Source organism: Bos taurus, chromosome 16, assembly GCF_002263795.3.
Source record: "Bos taurus isolate L1 Dominette 01449 registration number 42190680 breed Hereford chromosome 16, ARS-UCD2.0, whole genome shotgun sequence".
Classification (NCBI taxonomy): domain Eukaryota; kingdom Metazoa; phylum Chordata; class Mammalia; order Artiodactyla; family Bovidae; genus Bos; species Bos taurus.
This window is the reverse complement of record NC_037343.1, coordinates 42,171,657-42,191,988: the sequence shown is the minus strand read 5'-3', so window position 1 is coordinate 42,191,988 and position 20,332 is coordinate 42,171,657. Positions and strand designations below refer to the sequence as shown.

General features: G+C 45.1%; 1 protein-coding gene across 3 annotated transcripts in view; it reads left to right on the top strand.

Annotated features, from left to right (window-relative positions):
- DISP3 (dispatched RND transporter family member 3) overlaps positions 1 to 20,332 on the top strand; it is a 58,136-nt gene that overhangs the window by 12,269 nt on the left and 25,535 nt on the right. For 2 of the 3 annotated variants that reach the window (XM_059875537.1, XM_005216984.5), the window contains exons 2-3: positions 8,630 to 9,731; positions 10,667 to 10,886. In XM_059875537.1, the coding sequence (XP_059731520.1) occupies positions 8,633 to 9,731; positions 10,667 to 10,886 (1,319 nt within the window). In that variant the 5' untranslated portion in view covers positions 8,630 to 8,632. Of the gene's footprint in view, positions 1 to 8,629; positions 9,732 to 10,666; positions 10,887 to 20,332 lie in introns of those variants that run through there. The other variant, NM_001206230.1, reaches the window with a different exon arrangement.

Sequence of the window (20,332 nt, the reverse complement as noted above, 5' to 3'; positions counted from 1 at the left end):
TAGCCCGCCAGGCTCCTCTGTCCATGGGATTCTCCAGGCAAGAATACTAGAGTGGGTTTCCATTTCCTCCTCCAGGGGATCTTCATAATCCAGGCAGGGATTGAACCCTCCTGTTTAGGCAGGCAGATTCTTACCCACTAGCGTCACCTAGGAAGGAGAGCTGATGTAGCAAAGAATAAGAGTCAGTTCTAGCTGACTTGCCAACCTGCCTATGCACAAGGGCCGGGTTTGGGGCACTTCCCATCTTTGAGGCTTTTCATGACCGTGACTCAGCAAGCAGGGTGTCACCACCCCATTTTACAGATGAAGAAACTGAGACTTGCCCAAGCCACCCAGCTAGTAGCAGAGGCAGAGTTTGAACTCAGGACTGCTGCTGCCCTTTTTCCCCAAAACCAGGCCCTGGTGCTCTTAGTTCCAGACATCCCTCCTTCTGTTGGGGGACCAGTTCTGTTCCACTGAGCCCACCAGAGAGAGAACATGTGGAATGGGGGAAACCTAGGCTGTTGTGACAATTAATGTTGGTTTCTCTGGTGCTGCTATGTTTCCCTGGGTGATATATAGATGAGATCAAAGCTTGTTTGCCTGATATATATCGAGCTGTTGGGCTTACGAGTCAGTGCCCGCAGTTTCCTCACCAGCTGTCAGCCTGGGGAGCCCAGCCGTCCTTCATGTGCTCCATCTTTGCAGCCTGGTCTCTGAGAAATGAGGGGTCTGGACAGGCTCCCACGTAGAGCCCCCCTCCCAACCCTCTTCCCTCTCCCACCCCAACCTGGGCTTACAATAAATAAGCCCAGATTTTCTTTGGGGAAGAAGGGGTCACTCTAAGTTTCCTGCCCTCTGCTGGCACATTTAGCCAATGAGGATGGTGTTTCTTTGGGGGCAGGAGGTCTGATGGGGAGTAAGTAGGTACACGTGTTTGCTTCAGCTGCAGCCGCAAAGCCAGACTTCCTTAGGGCTGGGGCAGGGAGGATGGGAGTAGTAGATTTAGGGTCTTCTTGGGGGAGAGGCTCAGAAAGTCACCCAGCCACACTCTTTCTTCTGTGGATTTGGAGGACCTTTGCTAGCTCTGTTCCCATTTTTGTCTGAGATTCTGGGTAGGACTTGGGGCTTCTTGAGAGAAGTTTCTAGGAAGGTTGTAGGATGCAGATGCTACAGTGGGGCTCCCTGCTTCACTCACACTTACCCTCTAGGGAAATTATATTAGTGAGTGCTCTTCCAGAGAAGCAGAACCAATAGGATGTAGATTAAGTAATTAGGTAGGTGGGTAATATTAGTTGCTTAGTCATATCTGACTCTTTGCGACCCCATGGACAACAGCCTGCCAGACTCCTCTGTCCATGGAGTTTTCCAGGCAGGAATACTGGCATGGGTTGCCATTCTCTTCTCCAGGGAATCTTCCCTACCCAGAGATTGAACCTGGGTCTCCTGCATTGCAGGCAGATTCTTTAACATCTGAGCCACCAGGGAAGCCCCGGTAGGTAGGTAGGTAGGTAGATAGAGGGATAGAGAAGTTGAGACTTCAAGGTCTGCAGTTGGCAAGCTGGGACCCAGGAGAGCTGATGCTGTAGTTCCAGTCTGTGTCCAAAGGTCTGAGAGCTAGGACAGCTGGTGATGTAACCTCCCATCTGAAAGCCAACAGACTAGAGACCCAGGAGGAGCCAATGTTTCAGTCTGAGTCTGAAGGATGGAAAAGATCAATGTCCCAGCTCAGGCAGTCAGCAGGGAGCATTCCCTTTCACTTAGCCGTTTTGTTCCATTCAGGTCTTCAACTGATTGGATATGGCCCACCCGCGTTAGGGAGGATCATCTACTTTACACAGTCTGTACATTCAGAATCATGTTTGGTCAGATGCATGGCATCCCATGGGGTTTCCCAGGTGGTGCTAGTGGTAAAGAACCTGCCTGCCAATGCAGGAGACATAAGAGACATGGGTTTGATTGCTGGGTCGGGAAGATCCCCTGGAGGAGGGCATAGCAACACACTCCATTATTCATGCCTGGAGAATCCCACGGACAGAGGAGCCTGGTGGGCTACAGTCCATGGGGTCTCAAAGGACTTGAAGCAACATGGCTGAAGCCACTTAGCACGGACGTGCTGGCATCCCATGGCCCAGTCAAGCTGACATGCAAAATTAACTGTCACACCCATGCTTTCCTTGAAGGGAAGGCCAGGCTTCCAAGACTGCTGGAGCCTTCCTTTGCATCATGCCCTGAGCTGCCTGAAACCTACCAAAGGGTGAATTGCTGAGACCTGTGTGATTTCAGGTCTTATGGGGATGCTGCTGCTGCTGCTACTGCTGCTAAGTCGCTTCAGTCATGTCTGACTCTGTGCGACCCCATAGATGGCAGCCCACCAGGCTCCCCCATCCCTGGGATTCTCCAGGCAAGAACACTGGAGTGGGTTGCCATTTCCTTCTCCAATGCATGAAAGTGAAAAGTGAAAGTGAAGTCGCTCAGTCGTGTCCGACTCTTAGCGACCCCATGGACTGCAGCCTACCAGGCTCCTCTGTCCATCGGATTTTCCAGGCGAGAGTACTAGAGTGGGGTGCCATTGCCTTCTCCGGGGATGCTGCAGTCTTGCTAAAAGGCAATGGGTTTCTTCAGTGAGAACCAACACCTCAGTTCTCAAGGAACTCCAAGAATGCTTGGAATGGTAAACAGAACACAGGCTTTAGGATTGGTAGACCTGAGGTTCAAATGCTAGTTCCACCCCTTATTAAGCTGTGTGACCACAAGACAGTCACTTAACCTCTATGATTGTTTATTACTCTGTAAAATAGGGAACTTATAAAGCCTCCCCTCCGGGGCTGATATATGAGAGGGTGTTTGCACACAGTAGATGCACAGCTAATTATGTTAGGCTTCTCTTCCTGGATGTCAGTTTCTGTATTGAGCTAGTTGGACTTTCAGCTTCACCCCATCTGTGTGATTCTGATGCAGTTCTGCCACCGTGTCTGCAGTGTATCTGCAGCCTCCCTGCCTGAGATGGAGTATCCTGGTCTCTGAGAAGAATTTGGAATTCTGGATGGCAGGCACATAGCTGGGGCACATAGAAGGTGGCAGACTCTCAGAAGCTGGGGTATTAGGATTTAGGATAGTGGCACCAAGGAGGGACCAAGTCCTCCTCTTTCCTTTCATCTCTTTCCCACCCAGATGAGCTGAATTCACCAAAGGGGAGATCCATAACCAGGGAGTGGAGAAGGGTACAATATCCCCACTTCAGCACATCGGGAGAAAATGGAGCTGTTCGACTCAAAATACTTCATTTTGAATTTCTGCCTGAATCTCTCAGCCCAAGAGTAAGAGAATCAAAGACCCCAGGATGTTTTCAAGGACCAGGGAGGCAAAACACCCTGAGACAAGAAGAAAAAGCTGATTAGCTCCTAATTGCCGTTAAATTATATATACATATATGTGTTTTAAGCCGAATCTGCATGGCTAATGTGATTTTTTTATTACATTTTAATAGTCTGGCTGGGATGGGGGAATGATGAAGGAAGGGTTCTGTCACCCTTCACCATAAGGAGGGAAGTTGTAAACAGGGATACAGGAAGGCTCGGGGGTGGGTCCACATCCCTGGGATCCTTTCTGGAGAATAGCAGGGCCCAGTATGGGGCTGGGGGTGTCTTTGAGGCAATACCGCTTCCCACCCTAAGTCCCATTCTGTCCGAATGGGGAAGTCCATCTGCCTTGTGACTTGACAAATGCCTCTTTCCTAGACCTTAAAAATAGCTTCCCTGTATTGGCTCTGTGGGTCCCCATGTCATCTTCCCCAGGCCTAGTTGTTCCCTAGGACTGCCCAGTAATGACTTTTAAAATCTTAAAAGAAAAAGAAATATAACCTTGGATAAGACTGTTTGCTGGGCTTCATTTCTAAGCTGTGAAATGAAGTAGTTGGACCAGTGCTCTGAAGCCTTCTGGGTCTGATAAGCCAGGATCTCCTTCCTGGTCATTTTAAAGACCCCCCAACCCCCCCCCCTCCCCCGTCCATCTCAGGGGAACAGAAGACTCCACAGTGACTCACTCACTGGGCATTTACCACCTCCCGCTCTCCCTAGGTCCTTCTGCTTTCTAACCAGGGTCTCTCTTGCTGCAATACTCCCTGTTTCTTTTTGGAGGACAGAGCCCCACCTCCTCCGATGCCTATTATAGTAACTCCTCAAAGAGTTGAAGGCTGTTAGCAAAATCCCTTCTACACACATACATACATGTCCTATTTTAAACATGTTTTTAAATAACATTTATAATTCTAAAAGGAAGGCTGTACCTGATCATTGTAGAAATATTGGAAAGAGACAAGTATAAAGAAGAAAATAAAAATCACTCATAATTCTCCTAGTCAGAGATAATCACTATTAATGGGTTCTTTAAAATGCATATATATGTAGTCTTTTTTTTTTTTTTTTTCCTGTTATAAAATTGGGATTAGGCTGCAAATGTGGCCTTGGCTTGCCTCAGGCTTGGCCCTTGAAACTGGGCCAGGTTCTTTTTCTCCTAGGCCCCACCCACCCACCCCCACCCCGCCACTAGTGTCTGCTGTTCCCCTTTAGGTGGCTGTCTCATTTGCCTTTCCCAAGAGGAGGGAGACCATGTTCCATGGATGTGTCCACCTTGGTTCATGAGATCCCAGGAGTCCCAGAATTTAATTCTGACTATCTCTGAGTGTGTGTGAGTGTGTGTGACAGACACAGATGGAAAGGGAGGGAGAAAGCACACACGCAGGTCGCTGAGCAGGAACACCCTAATGGGAGATCATACAGGCTGGATCACAGTCCCCGGTGATCACAGTCCGACTTCGGGCTCTTTGTCTGAGCCAGTGACAAATATCAAAGAAGCCATCCTTATCTCCTTTCCACAGAGCAGCTGGAGCTCTTCACTAAGCTAATCAATTCCCATCATTTGAAAAAGGAAAACAAATTTGTGATTTGTTGCCCATCCTGGGAGCGGGTGCTGAGAACAGGGTTGTCAGCTGAGGCATTAGTGTCAGACCCCAGCTGCTAGCTGGGTTGGTGGAGACTCTCAGATTGTACCCATCCCCCCTTGGCCTGCAGACTCGGGCTTCTCAGAGAGTCTGGGGGTGTCACAGCTGGAGGGACCTGGGCTTTTACCATTCCACTGCCAGATGGGGGAGACAATATCTCCCATATCCCAGATGGGGGAGACAGGGCACCAAGAGGTGGCCGGGACCAGGGCCACATGGAAAGTTGGAGGCTGAGCTGGGTCTGGAGCCATGTGTGGTATCCCACATGGCAGTTTTTCTTTTCAGGAGTAGACTGGGAAGGAGGGCATGGAAGTGGATGGGGGGAGGGGAGTGACAGTAAAAGAAGCCATCAGGTCTACTTCCTGTTCATCTGTCTCATCCTCTCCAGGATCCTTCACACCCAAGACAGAAGAAACCACACTCTCTGGCCTGTTTATATTATTTGGTATCTGACTGTCCTCTGCCCAAGGAGAATCCAGGCGGTATTTCTACCTAATATCTAACCCAGATGCTTCTGCTGCTTCTGAGATTCGCTTTCCTTCTTTCATTTAACAAATACCCGCGAACTACTGACACACACCCCGGCCCCCAGGCAGGAGTATTTTAGACCATGGGAACCCAGCAGGGAACATGACAGTCAAGTCCCTGCTCCCTTGGAATTTATGTCTACTGGGCTATGGGGCTCTCACTGGGAGACCAAATGGCTGTGCTTAATTTTCTGATCACTTAAATCTAGCAAGCACAGACTGCAGGACACAAAGTCATGTGGGACAGATTTCCATTGCAATTGTTCACTTATTATTGCTATGGAACAGCTAACCCAAAACCTAGTGATGTATGGCAGCTGACATACTATGTTCATGGATACTGTGGGCCAGAATAGAGCACAGGAGAGGGTGGCTTAGCTCAACTCCACAGTTCCCAAGTCTCAACTGGGACAACTAGAAGGTTGGGTATTACTTGGTGGCTAGGGGCCCAGAATCACTGGAGACATTTTCACTCATATCTGGTAGTTGATGATGGCTGTCAACTAGGTTGTCAGCAGGAGCTCCTATGTGTAGTCTCTGCATGGGCTAGTTTGGGCTTCCTTACAGCATGGTAGCTAGGTTCCAGGGATGAATGTCCCAAGAAAGCCAGGTGGAAGCTGCATCTCCATTTTAACCCAGCCTCAGAAGTCACAGAGCATCTAGATTCAAGGGAAGGAATGAAGATATAACTTCTTGGTGGGAGAAGTCTTATTACAGTCACATCATGAGAACATTGAGATGGGAGACATTGTCGTGGCCATCTTTGGCAAATACAATGGGCCACATGGATGTTTTAGGAGTCCAAAGCCTTTTGTGAGGAAGCAGAGTGTAAAAGAACAGTGGCTATCATTTCTCAAGCACTTATACCTCCTAGGCACTATGGTCAGCCTGCTGTTTATATCATCAAGCAACCTCTGTGGTGAGTACTGTTAGCCTTGTCTTGCAGATGGAAAAACTGAAGCTCAGAAATATACTGCCTGCCTTAAGTCATACAACTGGGATTTGCATCCAAGTCTGTCTGCCTCCCAAATCATGAACTTTACCACTGCTACAGTGCCTCTCCCTGCCTGTCCTTGAGTAAATTTTTATCCCAGAAGTGTGGTGAGAAGTTTGGACACATATCTTGGAAGGGGTTGGGGTGGCTAGTGTTCAGATCTGGGAAGTCTTCTTGGCAGAGGTGACACTTGAACAAGGTCTTGAAAGATGTTTTAAACTTGGACTTCTGGGGCAGAAAGTAGCATTCCTGGTGAGGTAACAATGGGCTAGCAGGATCATTCAGGGAGTGCTGACATGACCCAGAATCCTGGTCTTAGACCTACTTACATGCCAACACATTGAAAACTGTACCCTGGGTAAGGGTCTGGGGGCCAGTGGATGGATTTAGTCCCCAGAAAAAATGCAAGCATCCAGTGTCCCTCTCCACTATACTACCATCAACTTCCTCCTTCAGCAGTTAGGGATGGAGCGGAGGCTCCCACACACAACCCCCACCTCCACGTGCAGATTTGCGTTTGCCCTTTGGAGATGGGGTGAGCCTGAGCTGCCTCTGGTTTACTCCCACGAGTTTCTGCTGATGCAAACTGAGCCTCGGAGCAGGTACCATCTCCTCAGGAGGCTAGGTTTAGGGTGTCAGAAATGAGAAATTTAATTATTGCATCCGTAGGAATCTCTAATATTTCTGGAGCAGTTCCTGCCCCTTCCAGTCTCTCTCCCTTTCAAGTCTTCCTCTCTCATCCACACTTGGCACCCTCTCCCTCACTCTTCTGTTTTTCTCTTCCTTTATTTCCCTATTTGCATCTATCTCCAACCCCTGCCCCCTAACTCCACTCTCCTGTCTCCTGTTTTTAATTTTCTCTGTCTCTCATCTCTCCCAGGTCCTGTCTGTCTTTCTCTCTCTGTTTCCCTCCTTCCCCTCGCCCTCTCTTCTTCACTTTCTTTGGGATGATGGCAGCCTGTTCTCTTCCCGGACAGACCGTCTAATTGAAATGGAGCATTCTAGAGAATGTTAATAGGAAAAGCAGCATTAATTAGCCAATGCTGGCATAATTAGCTTCCCTCTCTCACTGCCTGGTGTCTAACTAGATAATGAGTCTCTTTCCGTCCAAACAGAGGGCAGGCAGGACAAGGGGGCAGGCCATACCTGAGGATACTGGGGGGCCTCCTGCCTTTGGGCCACCCTGCTGGAGTCCTCAGACTGCCCTCTCCTGCCAGGCCCTCCTGCTGCTTGTGCCCACATCTTGGGGAGACAGATGCCCGGCCTCTGTCTGTGCCCAAAGTTTTGACGTCCCTGGAGTTGCATATTAAGTGGTCTGAGCCCGACAAACAGTGGCTGCAGCTGCAGCATCCCAAAGAGGGGGTGGGGAGTATTGAGAGTTCTTGAGGACTATGACAGGCATCTAGTGCTGTCAGAGCCACGTGGGCAATGGCTGAGCACATTACAGTCCCCAGAGAGGAGCAAAGAAATGTATTCATGTGGTATATGATAACAAACAAACCACACAGACTGCAGGGTGCTTCCTCCCTAGACCTTCCCCACAATCGTGTGAGGCAGAAGCGGCCACCTGTGCTTAATAGACAAAAACTCTGAGGCTCACTCCCTTGCCAGTATTCACACTACCAGGACCCAAACAAGGGTCCAGTTCCAGAGAGCGTGTTCTTTCCCTTCTACCCTGATACTTTTGGACAACTTTGTAGTTGCTCATTAAATAAAAGTGATTGCGACGAAGTCACATCTCACATTGGCTTTGAGTTCTAAAATCACAGAATGCAGCAAAAATTGGGAAATCATGCATAATCAAAATTCCCCTCGAATATCCCTTTCTTGTGGAGGAATATCTCTTCTGTTTGCAACTGGGCACTGATTCTCCTTTTTCAGTGGCCTTGAAAGCCCTATCTAGTTGGGAGCTGTGACGGGCAAAGAAAAAGGATTTTTTCTTTCTGTTTTGTACACATGTGGTTGAATTCAGTTAAGTGCAGCTAAGTGCCTGTTTGATGCGATTCCATTGTAGGATCTGTCTTGGTTATGAGTGGGCAAGGTTAACACTCGGGGTGGGCGACTGCAGCTATGGGAGCACCATCCTCTCCTTCTCTGTAGCCTGCTCACCCTCTCCCTCTCCTGTAGGCTATGGACTCAGAGGATGACCCCTTGCTGCAAGATGTGTGGCTAGAGGAGGAGCAGGAAGAGGAGGAGGAAACAATGGGTGAGGCCTTTAGGAGGGGCCAGAAGAAGCTGGGGCCCCACGCTGGAGCAGGGAGGCAGTGTTGCTGGCGGCGCTGGACCTTGCCGTCCCGGCCCCCAGCCTCGGGCTTCTGGAGTACCCTGGGCTGGGCCTTCACCAATCCGTGCTGTGCAGGGCTGGTGCTCTTTCTGGGCTGCAGCATTCCCATGGCCTTGTCAGCCTTCATGTTCCTCTACTACCCGCCACTGGACATTGACATCTCCTACAATGCCTTTGAGATCCGCAACCATGAGGCCTCCCAGCGTTTTGATGCCCTCGCGCTGGCGCTCAAATCCCAGTTTGGGTCCTGGGGGCGCAACCGACGCGACCTGGCCGACTTCACTTCTGAGACACTTCAGCGCCTCATCACAGAGCAGTTGCAGCAGCTACATCTAGGGAACCGCTCGCGGCCGGCCGCCCGCGGCCCACACACGGTGGTCGCTGTAGCTACACAGAACGGCTTGTTGTGGGACACCGCCACCGCCCAGAAGCCAACAGCCAATCGAAGCGGGCGTCTAAGGCGAGAGGCTCCACCCCTGGAGAGGCCGGCAGCCAACCAGAGTGAAGCCCCGATAAACCTGGGGCCAGACAAGAGTGGGCGACGTCCACCCAGTTCCCCGCCCCCCACAGCAGCCACGGCCAATCAGAGCCGTGCCCGCCGTGGCGCCTCGCGCTGGGACTACTCACGCTCCTTTGTGAGCACCAACACCCAGACGCATGCGCACTGGCGCATCGAGCTCATCTTCCTGGCACGTGGCGACGCCGAGCGCAACATTTTCACGAGTGAGCGGCTGGTCACAATCCACGAGATTGAGCGCAAGATCATGGATCACCCGGGCTTCCGGGAGTTCTGCTGGAAGCCCCATGAAGTGCTCAAGGACCTGCCGCTCGGCTCCTACTCTTACTGCTCCCCGCCCAGCTCACTCATGACCTACTTCTTCCCCACTGAGAGGGGTGGCAAGATTTACTATGATGGCATGGGCCAGGACCTGGCCGACATCCGGGGTGAGCAGCCCTAGGTGGGCTGGGGTGGGGCCTATAGGGACCGGGTCTGAAGGACCCTGGAGGCGGGGCTTGTGAGGGGTGGAGACTGAGAATAGGTGGGGCTTGGGATGAAGGGGCATGGTTAATGAGGTGGGGGCGGGGCTTGGAGGTTAAAGAAGGCTTGACTCTGCAGTACTCTCCAGGTTGGTAAGAGGATGGAGTTGGAATTGGCTGTGAAGTGGAGTCAGGCTGGAGCTGAGTGCTGGGCAGGCCTGCAGGCCATTTATTGAAGAAGGGCAGGGGGAGGGTTGGGTGTGAGATGGGATCTGAGGGAGGCAAGGAAGGAGGTGCATACCTAGATTGATGGAGATTGGGAGTTACGCTATGCCCAGAGTTAGATAAAGCTTGGGCTGGGGCTGGGGCATGACGTTGGTTAGAGGGGAGCTGGCATGTGGTTACAGAGCACTGGGCATTTGGAGAGAGGCTGAGGTTGCAGGAAGATCAAGGTGGATTCGTTTGAGGTACATTAGGGATGAGAGTTGAGAAAGGATGGGGAGGGGACAGAGGCTGGCTGTGGGGGCAGAGCTTCGGTATGTCTTTTAAGGGGGACATGGCAGGGTTCTAAGTAGATGAAGGTGGGACTGGGATGGGAAGGAGTTACAGGACTGCAGAGACTGAGCCTTGGTATTAGGTGAAGTTCAAGCTGAAATGAAGGTGTAAACTTAGTGGGAGCTGCCTGAGCAGATCTTGGGGGGCTGCTCTTTTTGGGCAGCAGTGATTTCTCTAAACCATCCCTCTGTCCTGTTAGAGACAGTTGGAGGCAGCCCAAGCTGGGACAGTTTTCCATTTCCTTAAAAAGGGGGTGAGATGTTCAGGAGGGCAGGATGACCCTGATGGAAGGTTTGTGGGAGCTGACTTACTGAGCTCCTTGGACCTCTTGACCCCTGCCCCTGCAGGCTCCCTAGAGCTGGCCATGACTCACCCAGAGTTCTACTGGTACGTGGACGAGGGCCTCTCCGCAGAAAACCTCAAGAGCTCCCTCCTACGCAGCGAGATCCTCTTTGGAGCACCCCTGCCCAACTACTACTCTGTGGACGATCGCTGGGAGGAGCAGCGGGCTAAGTTTCAGAGCTTTGTGGTCACCTATGTGGCCATGCTGGCCAAGCAGTCCACTAGGTAGGCAGTCCAGCTGCATCTGATGTGTGCCTGTCCTTGTTTGAACCAGGAAAGGGCTGTATTAAGGTAGGGAATTGGTTTCCAGGTGGTTCTTTCTCATACATCCCAGATCCCTTTCTGCAACCTTTTCCCTGGAAGTCTTTCTTTTCAAATCAGAGGCAGAGCCAGATACATCCTCATCATCACTCTGACAGATGAAAGGACGCTTTTCTTGATCAGTGCTAATGGTTAGTGAACATGACAGCTTTGGAGAACTTCTGCCCTGGAGGTCTTGGGTATTGATTTTCTCCTGCAATGGTGCTAGAAGGCTTTCTGGAAAGAGTATTAACCAGGGAGTAAGGAGTTCCTCTCTGCCTTTACTATCCAAGGAGATAGTGGGCAAGTCACTTCACTTCTCTGGGCCTCTGTTACTGCTAAAATGGGAATGATTTGTCCTGCTACCCTTCTGCGGTCATTAGAAGGAGATGAGTTAAGAGATGTGACAGAGATTTTGGGCAGTAGGTGCTCTGATTGTCTTCCAGTCCTTGGGATGTGTGTCTGAGAAACAACTGGGCCCCTCCCCACCAGGTAAAATCATTTGATTGTTCATCTGTCAGTCCTGCGGGGTAATAACTCTAATGCCTTTCAGTCTCTTGCCCTGACAAGTCAACCCCTGGCACAGGAGGAATCATTCTGTCTGAAAGACCCTCGTTCCTTTATTGAACAGCTACTGTAATAATCAAAGCTAACATTTATTGTGCTTGCCCCGTGCCACATACTGTCCTAAGCCATTTATACACACCATCTAACTTAATTCTTACACCATCCTGACGAGAGAGGAGCTGTTAGGATTTTCTCTATCCTATAGATGAGGAAACTGAGGCACAGTACAATTAAGTAAACTGTCAAAAGTTTTGAGGCTCATCAGTGGTGGAATGGGATTAAAATCCAGGGTTTCTAATGCAGTGCCCTAGCGTTATGTGTTTTTACAGCAGTTGCTGTACTGAGTCTTCTTGCAGCTGTGCTTCATTGCCAGGCAAACCCCTGTTCATCTACTAAGATCCAACCTGGCTATTTTTTTACTTGAGATTGCCTTAAATTATCACCATACCCATTTCCACAGACTCTTTGCTTCTCCATAAGACAGGCACAGGCTTTGTAGTAAGATATATCTGGGGTCAGATCCCAGTTACTCCACCTAGGTGGGAGTTTCAACGGGCTGTTTCACCTCTCTGAGCCTCAATTTCGTCATAGTGCTTGTCACTCTGTATTTTACTTTTTTAATTCCTTGTCATTCAAAGTGCAAGTCGAATTAGCATTAACATCACCTGGAGACTTGTTAAAAATGTAGAATATCAAGGCTTTCCCCAGACCTATAGAGTTTGCAGGTGACTTATTTGGATATATAAGTCTGAAAAAGTTCTGGTTTAATTATTTCTCAGTAGAGTGTGAGTTTGTTGAGGACTGGGATTGTTACTGCTTCCTTTTCTGTAGGCGTAGCCCCTAGCACAGTACCTCTTTGTCTGAGGAATGAATGGGTGGCTGGCTGGATGGAGGTACCTTAGGGAATGGTCCTTGGCTGGGTTGGGAATCTGGGAAGGGCTGGCTTTAGAAGGAGCTTGAAGATTTTAGATACCAACAGTTAACTTCTGCTTAATACATTCAGCTGCTGAGACAAAACCCCTGTCCTGCGTTAAAAAAAAACAATTCTCTTTCCCTTACCATCCCCCTAGAGCTTCATAGGAATGGTGATAACCAGGGCCTCTGTAGTCTTGACGTTAATGCCTTTAGATCAATAAAATCTTTTTTTTTTTTTAATCAGTCTATTACTTGTTACCTGAGAAATGACAACATACATCTTGACTTATTACAAAGAATACTACAAATTATCACTTTTACTGCTTCTCTGATAATACCAGAATCTTAGAACTCATTCATTGCATTTATACCCCTTCAGTCTTTTGCCTTATTGTTACATGCATTTTAATTCTGTATACATTTTAAACCTCATAAGACATTACATTTTTATTTTACTCAGTCAGAATCCATATTTACTCACATATTTATGTTTTCTTTTGCTCTTCATTACTTTCTACAATTTCATGTTTCCCTCTGGGATCATTTTTCTTGTATCTGAAGAATTCTCTTTAGTATTTTTTTTTAGTGCAGGTTTGCTAGTGATAAATTCTCTGTTTGTCTAGAAGGCATCTTTATTTTACTTTCATTTTTGAAATATATTTCTTCTGGTATAGAATTTACAGTTATTTTCTTTAATACTTTAAAAGATATCAGTCCATTGTGTTTTGACTTTCATCATTTTGGAGGGGGGGAGTCAGCTGTAAATCTTTTTGTTGCCCCTTTGAACAATTGTCTTTTTTTTCCCCTGGCTACTTTTAAGATTTCTCTTTGTTTTTGGTTTCAACAATCTTACTACTGTATTTTGATACGGTTTTCTTTGTATTTGTTCTGCTTGAGGTGCACAGACCTTGAATCTGCTGGTATATAACTCATCACTTTCAGGAATTTCTGGGCTATTATGACTTCAAATATTGCTTCTACTCCATTCTCTGTCCTATCTCCTTTAAGGATTCTAACTACATAAATGTTAGATATTTTCAAAGTCTCATGTGTTTTCTTTTATTTATGACTATGATAATAAAATATGGGAACTGGAAAGATAAGCTGAAGAGTCTGGGTAATCAGCATGCTGCTCTCTTCATTTTAAAAATTTAATTAAAAATTTTTAATATAATTTTAAAAGTTACACTCCATGTACAGTTATTGCAAAATATTGGCTATATTACCCATGCTGTACAATACATTCCTATAGCTTATCTTATATGAGTCCCATATGTTCTCAGGTTTTTCTTTGCTTTGCATGTTTTGGTTTAGATATTCCAATTCACTGATCCTGTCTTCCGTTGTATCTAATTTGATGTTTAACATCTCTTGAGATTTCAAAGTTAATGTTTTTCTGTTGAGGATTTCCAGTAATTCTTTATTATAGATCTAAATCCTTGGTGAAATTTTTAACCATTTAATTTATTTGGTGCATATTCTCCTCTGTGTTCTGAAGCATATTAAGTTAGATTATTATGGATGAAAGTAAAAGTAGCTCAGTCACGTCCAACTCTTTGCAACCCCATGGACTATACAGTCCATGGAATTCTCCAGGCCAGAATACTGGAGTATTCCCTTCTCTGGGGGATCTTCCCAACCCAGGGATTGAACCCAGGTCTCCCACATTGCAGACCAATTCTTTACCAGCTTAGGTTATTATGGATATCTTTTGGTTTTTTCCCTGTGGTCTGTTCTTTCACTTGGTTTTTGGTCATGTGGTCTTGCCTGTGGGTATGCCTGGTAATTTTTACTGAGTAATGAATATTGTATGTAAAAACATAGAGGTCCAGATGATGTTATTTCTTCCAGAGAAAGTTTATCTTTCCCTCCACTAGGCAGATGGTGTTGTGGCTGATCACCTTAAACAAACAGCAGATACACAGAGTTGAGGCTGGTTTGTAGTCCTGAAAAGTCACAGCCTACCTCCAGTTTGCCCTTGGTTCTCTGGGATTTTCACCTGAGAGCCTAGTGTATTCTGCAGAGCCCATTTCCCCTGACATGTTCCAAACCCTAAGCTTTGTCTCTCAAAAGAGCTAAAAATATCTCTTCTCTGGTTTTTCTGAGGCTTTCTGCTTAAGTTTGTAGCCTCATACTCTAGACTGCCCCAGTGTTTGGCAGAAGTGCTGCAGAAGAAACTGGTTTTATGCTTTGCTGGTCTGCAAGTCTCTACCCACAGCTCTGCTAGTTTTTCTGACTCCCTGCTTAGATTTTCAGCCTCCTGCCTGTGTTCAGAATTAGCAGATACCTCCAGGGTAAACACAGCTGTAGAAGGGAAGCTTATCTTTTGTAGGTTCTTCCCTTTCTAGAGTCTCAGCTCTCTAGTTTCATTGCTTCAGGAAATCTCTAATGTCATCAAGTAGATGATTTCTCAGTTTTATTTGATTTCTTAGTAGTTCTAAGCAGGAATATTGGTCTTGCATGAGCTATTCCTTTCTACTCAAGAGTAGAAGTTTGGGCCTATGTCTTTTTATAGCTGGAAACTAAAAGAGGACCTAGAACCTAGAAAGTGTTCTATAAATGCTATAGAAATGAATGAATGAATGAACAATTGACCAAACTTTCAGTTTTCTATTCTAATGAAAGCTCAATTAACCCTTTGTTGAATTTAATTCAAAAAAGTAGTCAATCCAAAGATCTTTTCTACATTTTTTTAAGTGTCCTGTTTGACTTTTTAAAACAGCTTTGAGTTGATATTCACTAGCTGCATATATTTAAAGTTTACAATTTGATTAGTTTTGACCCATGTATACACTATGAAACCTTTATCACAATCAAGTTAATGAATGGATCCATCACCCTCAGAAGTTTACTCATGTTCCTTTGACAGTCACTCCATCCTGCCTCACCTTCCTTCCCATTCCACCCCAGGACCACTTTCTCTTTTCTATCACTATATATTGGTTTTCATTTTCTGATTTTGTATATATGGCATCATATAGAATGCACAGTTTTGACTGATCTCATTCACTCAGCCTAATTGTTTTGAACTGTATCCATGTTGTTGCATGTATTGACAGTTTATTCTTTTTAAGTGCTAAGTAGTATCACTGTGTGGAGATGCCACCTTTTGTTCATCCACTCACTTCTTTATGGGTATTTGGGTTATTTCCAGGTTTGGCTATTGTAGATAGAGATGCTACAAAGCCTTTGTGTGAACAAATGCCTTCATTTGTCTCAGATAAATATCTGGGAGTGGTATGACTAGATCATATGATAGGTGTATATTTAACTTTAAAAAAAAAACCATGAATGTATTTTTTTTTAAGATTTTTTTATGTGGATCATTTGTTTAAAATCTTTTTTGAATTTGTTACAATACTCCTTCTGTTTTATGCTTTGGTTTGTTGGCCGCATGGTCTGTGAGATTTGAGCTCCCCCACCAGGGCTTGAACCTACACCCCCTGCACTGGAAGGCAAAGTCTTAACCAATGAACTTCAGGGAAGTCCCCATGTGAGTTTAACTTTTTAAGAAATGTCAGATTGTTTTCCAAATTAATTGTACCATTTTACATTCTCACCCAGTGTATAAGAATTCCAGTTCCTCCACAAACTCTCTAACACTTGATATGGTCAGTTTGAAAGTGAAAGTGTTAGTCACTCAGTTCTGTCCAACTCTTTGCGACCCCATGGACCATAGCCCACCAGACTCCTCTCCAAGGGGTTCTTCCTGACCCAGGGATTGAACCTGGGTCTCCTGCACTACAGGCATATTCTTTACCATCTGAGCCACCAGGGAAGTCCATGGTCATTTTAAAAAGTCTAAATTAGCCATTCTGTGTAGTGATATGTCATTGTGATTTTAACTTGGATTTCCGTACTTCCTAGTGATGTTCACATGCTTATTTGACATCCATTTGTCTTTGTTGGTGAACAATTTAGATCTTTTGACTATTTTAATACTGGCTTTACATTTAGTTCTGTGATATTCCATTTTTCGTTCATCTTTGTATATGGTGTAAGACATACACTACATATACTTTATATATAGCATAACATGCTGATATTTATTATTTTGTATAGATAGCCAGTTGTTCCAGCATCATTTGTTTAAAAGATCATTCTTTCTTCACTGAATTGGCTTAGAATCTTGGACAAAAGTCTTTTGTCTATATATATGTGGGTCTATTTCTGGACTCTGTTCTATTCCATCAACCAATTTTTTACTTTTTATTTACACATTGGTATTACACTGTCTTGATTATGGTAGCTTTATGCCATGTCTTGTCCAAGTGTTGGTCTTCCAACTTTTTGTTCTTTTTCAAAGTTATTTTAGTTATTCTGGGGCCTTTACATTTCCCTATGAATTTTATTTTGTGTTATTTATTTATTATTTCTTAATGGTTGGTTCTCTTTTTTTGGGGGGGCCATACCATGTGGCATGCAGGAGCTTAACTCCCTGACCAGGTTGGAACCCATGCCCCGTGCAGTGGAAGTACAGAAAACTAACCACTGGACTTCCAGGGAATCCCCTTCCAGTGAATTTCAGAAGCAGCTTATCCATTTCTCCAAATAAAAGTCCACTGGGATCCTGATTATGTTTATGTCAAATACTTGGATCAATTTGAGGAGAAATGACATCTTAACAGTATTGAGTCTTATGACCAATTAACCTGGTGAATCTGATATCTTTTGTCAGATTTGTCCCTATTTCACATTCTTATTCTATTGTAAATGATATTTTTAAAAATTTCCTTGTTAGTTGAAAGTATATCAGTTGTTAGTTGCTTGTATTGGGTTGACCAAAAAGTTTTTTTGGGTTTTTCTATACCATGTATGGATGTGAGGGTTGGACCATAAAGAAAGCTGAGTGCTGAAGAATTTATGCTTTTGAATTGTGATGCTAGAGAAGACTCTTGAGAGTCCCTTGGACTGCAAGGAGATCAAATCAATAAATCCTAAAAAAAAATCAATCTTGTATATTCATTGGAATGACTGATGCTGAAACTGAAGCTCCAATATTTTGGCCACCTGATGCAAAGAACCAACTCATTGGAAAAGACCCTGATATTGGAAGGATTGAGGGCAGAAGGAGAAGAGGGCAGCAGAGGATAAGATGGTTAGATAGCATCACCAACTCAATGGACATAAATTTGAATAAACTCTAGGAGATATCGAAGGACAGGGAAGCCTGGTGTGCTACAGTCCATGGGTTCACAAAGAGTCAAACAAGACTTTGTGACTGAACAACAACAATACCATGGAAAGCCCAGATGAACGTTTTGGCCAACTCAATATATAGAAATATAATTGACTTTGGGTCCTGCGACCTTGATAAGCTCCCTTATAAGTTCTAGAAATTTTTTCATAGGTTCTATTTAATTTTCTACATAATCAATCATGTCTTTTGCTAATAAAGATAGTTTTACTTCTTCCTTTCCAATTTGGATTTCTTTTACTTCTTTCTCTTGCCTGAATGCACTGGCTAGAACCTCCAATACAATGTTGAATGAAAGTGATGAGAATGGACAACCTTTCATTATCCCTGACTGAAGTCTGTAGGTGTTTTTCTAGATGTCTCTTATCAGGTTACAGAGAAGGCAATGGCACCCCATTCCAGTATTCTTGCCTGGAAAATCCCATGGATGGAGGAGCCTGGTAGGCTGCAGTCCATGGGGTCGCTAAGAGTCGGACATGACTGAGCTACTTCACTTTCACTTTTCACTTCCATGCATTGGAGAAGGAAATGGCAGCCCACTCCAATGTTCTTGCCTGGAGAATTCCAGGGACGGGGGAGCCTGGTGGGCTGCCGTCTATGGGGTCGCACAGAGTCGAACACGACTGAAGTGACTTATCAGGTTAAGGAAGCTCCCTTCTATTCCTAATTTGCTGATAAGTTATTTTTTTAAATCGGTAATGAATATTGGACTTATCTCAAATATTTTTCTGCATCTAGAGAGAGAACATACATTTTTCATTTTTAGTTTAATATGATGAATTTAATATATTAATTGAGTTTTAAAGTTTAAACCATCCTTGCATTCTTGGGGCAGATCGCCCTTGGGATTATCCTTTTTATATAGTGTTAGATTCTATTCGTATTCTTTGTTCATTGGCATGTTAATGATGGATACTGGGCTGTAGTTTTCTTGTAGTATCTTTGTTTGATTTTGATATCAAAATGTCTTCAAGAATGAGGTAGGAAATATTCTCTTCAGTTTTCTGGAAGGTTTGTATGGAACTGGTATTATTCTTCCTTAAATGTTTGGTAGAATTTATCAATGCAACTGTCTGAATTTGGAGTTTTCTTTAGGGGAAGGTTTTAACTATAAATTCAATTCTTTTTGATTAAAAAAATGTTTGGGGCCATGCCATGTAGCATGCAGGGTATTAGTTCCCAACCAGGGATCAAATCTGTGCCCCCTGCAATGAAAGTACAGAATCTTAACCACTGGATTGCCAGGAAAGTCCCTACAAACTCAATTTTTAAATATACATATAGAGCTTCCCTAGTGGCTCAGACGGTAAACAATCTGCCCATAATGTGGGAGACCCGGATTTGATCCTGGGGTCAGGAAGATCCCCTGGAGAAGGGAATGGCTACCCACTCCAGTATTCTTGCCTGGAGAATTCCATGGACAGAGGGGCCTGGCGGGTTGCAGTCCATGGGGTTGCAAAGAGTCAGACACAACTGAGCAACTAACACTTTTGTAGGGCTATTAAAGTTATTTCTATATTCTTACACAAGCTTTGGTAGTATATTTCATGAAATTTGTCCATTTCATTTAAATGGTAAAAATTTGTTGGTGCAAGGTCAGTTCAGTCGTTCAGTCGTGTCCGACTCTTTGCAACCCCATAAATCGCAGCACGCCAGGCCTCCCTGTCCCTCACCATCTCCCAGAGTTCACTCAATCTCATGTCCATCAAGTCGGTGATGCCATCCATCCATCTCATCCTCTGTCGTCCCCTTTTCCTCCTGCCCCCAATCCCTCCCAGCATCAGAGTCTTTTCCGATGAGTCAACTCTTAGAATGAGGTGGCCAAAGTACTGGAGTTTCAGCTTTAGCATCATTCCTTCCAAAGAACACCCAGGGCTGATCTCCTTCAGAATGGACTGGTTGGATCTCCTTGCAGTCCAAGGGACTCTCAAGAGTCTTCTCCAACACCACAGTTCAAAAGCATCAATTCTTCAGCACTCGGCTGTCTTCACGGTCCAACTCTTGCATCCATACATGACCACTGGAAAAACCATAGCCTTGACTAGTCGGACCTTTGTTGGTGCAAGGTAATTCATAATAAATATTCCCTTATGAGTGGTATCACCTCCTTCATGTGTGTCTTATCTCCTTTTTTCATGATCAGTCTGGCTAGAAATTTATCAATCTTATTGGGCCTCTCAAAGAGCTAGATTTTGGTTTCTTTGATATTTATTGTCTTTCTGTTTGTTTATATACTTATACTCTGATCTACATTATTTCCCTTCTTCCATTTACATTATGTATAATTTTCTCTTGTTTTGCTTTCTTGCAGCAGAAGCTGAGGTCATTGATTCGAAAACTGTATTCTTTTCTAATACAGGTGTTTATTGCTATAAAATTCCCCTTAAGCGTCATTTTAGCACATCTCACACATTTTGACATGTGCTTTCATTTTCACTCAGTTCAAATACTCTCAATTTTCCCTTTTGATCTCTTCTTTGATCCCTATATTATTTAAAAGTTTGTTAGTCTCCAAATGTTTAGGAATTTCCCAGATAGTGTTTTGTCACTAATTTTTAATTTAATTCCATTGTGGTCATAGAACATACTTTTTACGACTTAAGTTATTCTAAATTTTCTGAGTCTTATTTATGGTCTAGAGTGTGGTTTGTCCTGATGAATGTTGCCTATGCACTTAAATGTATTCTGCTGT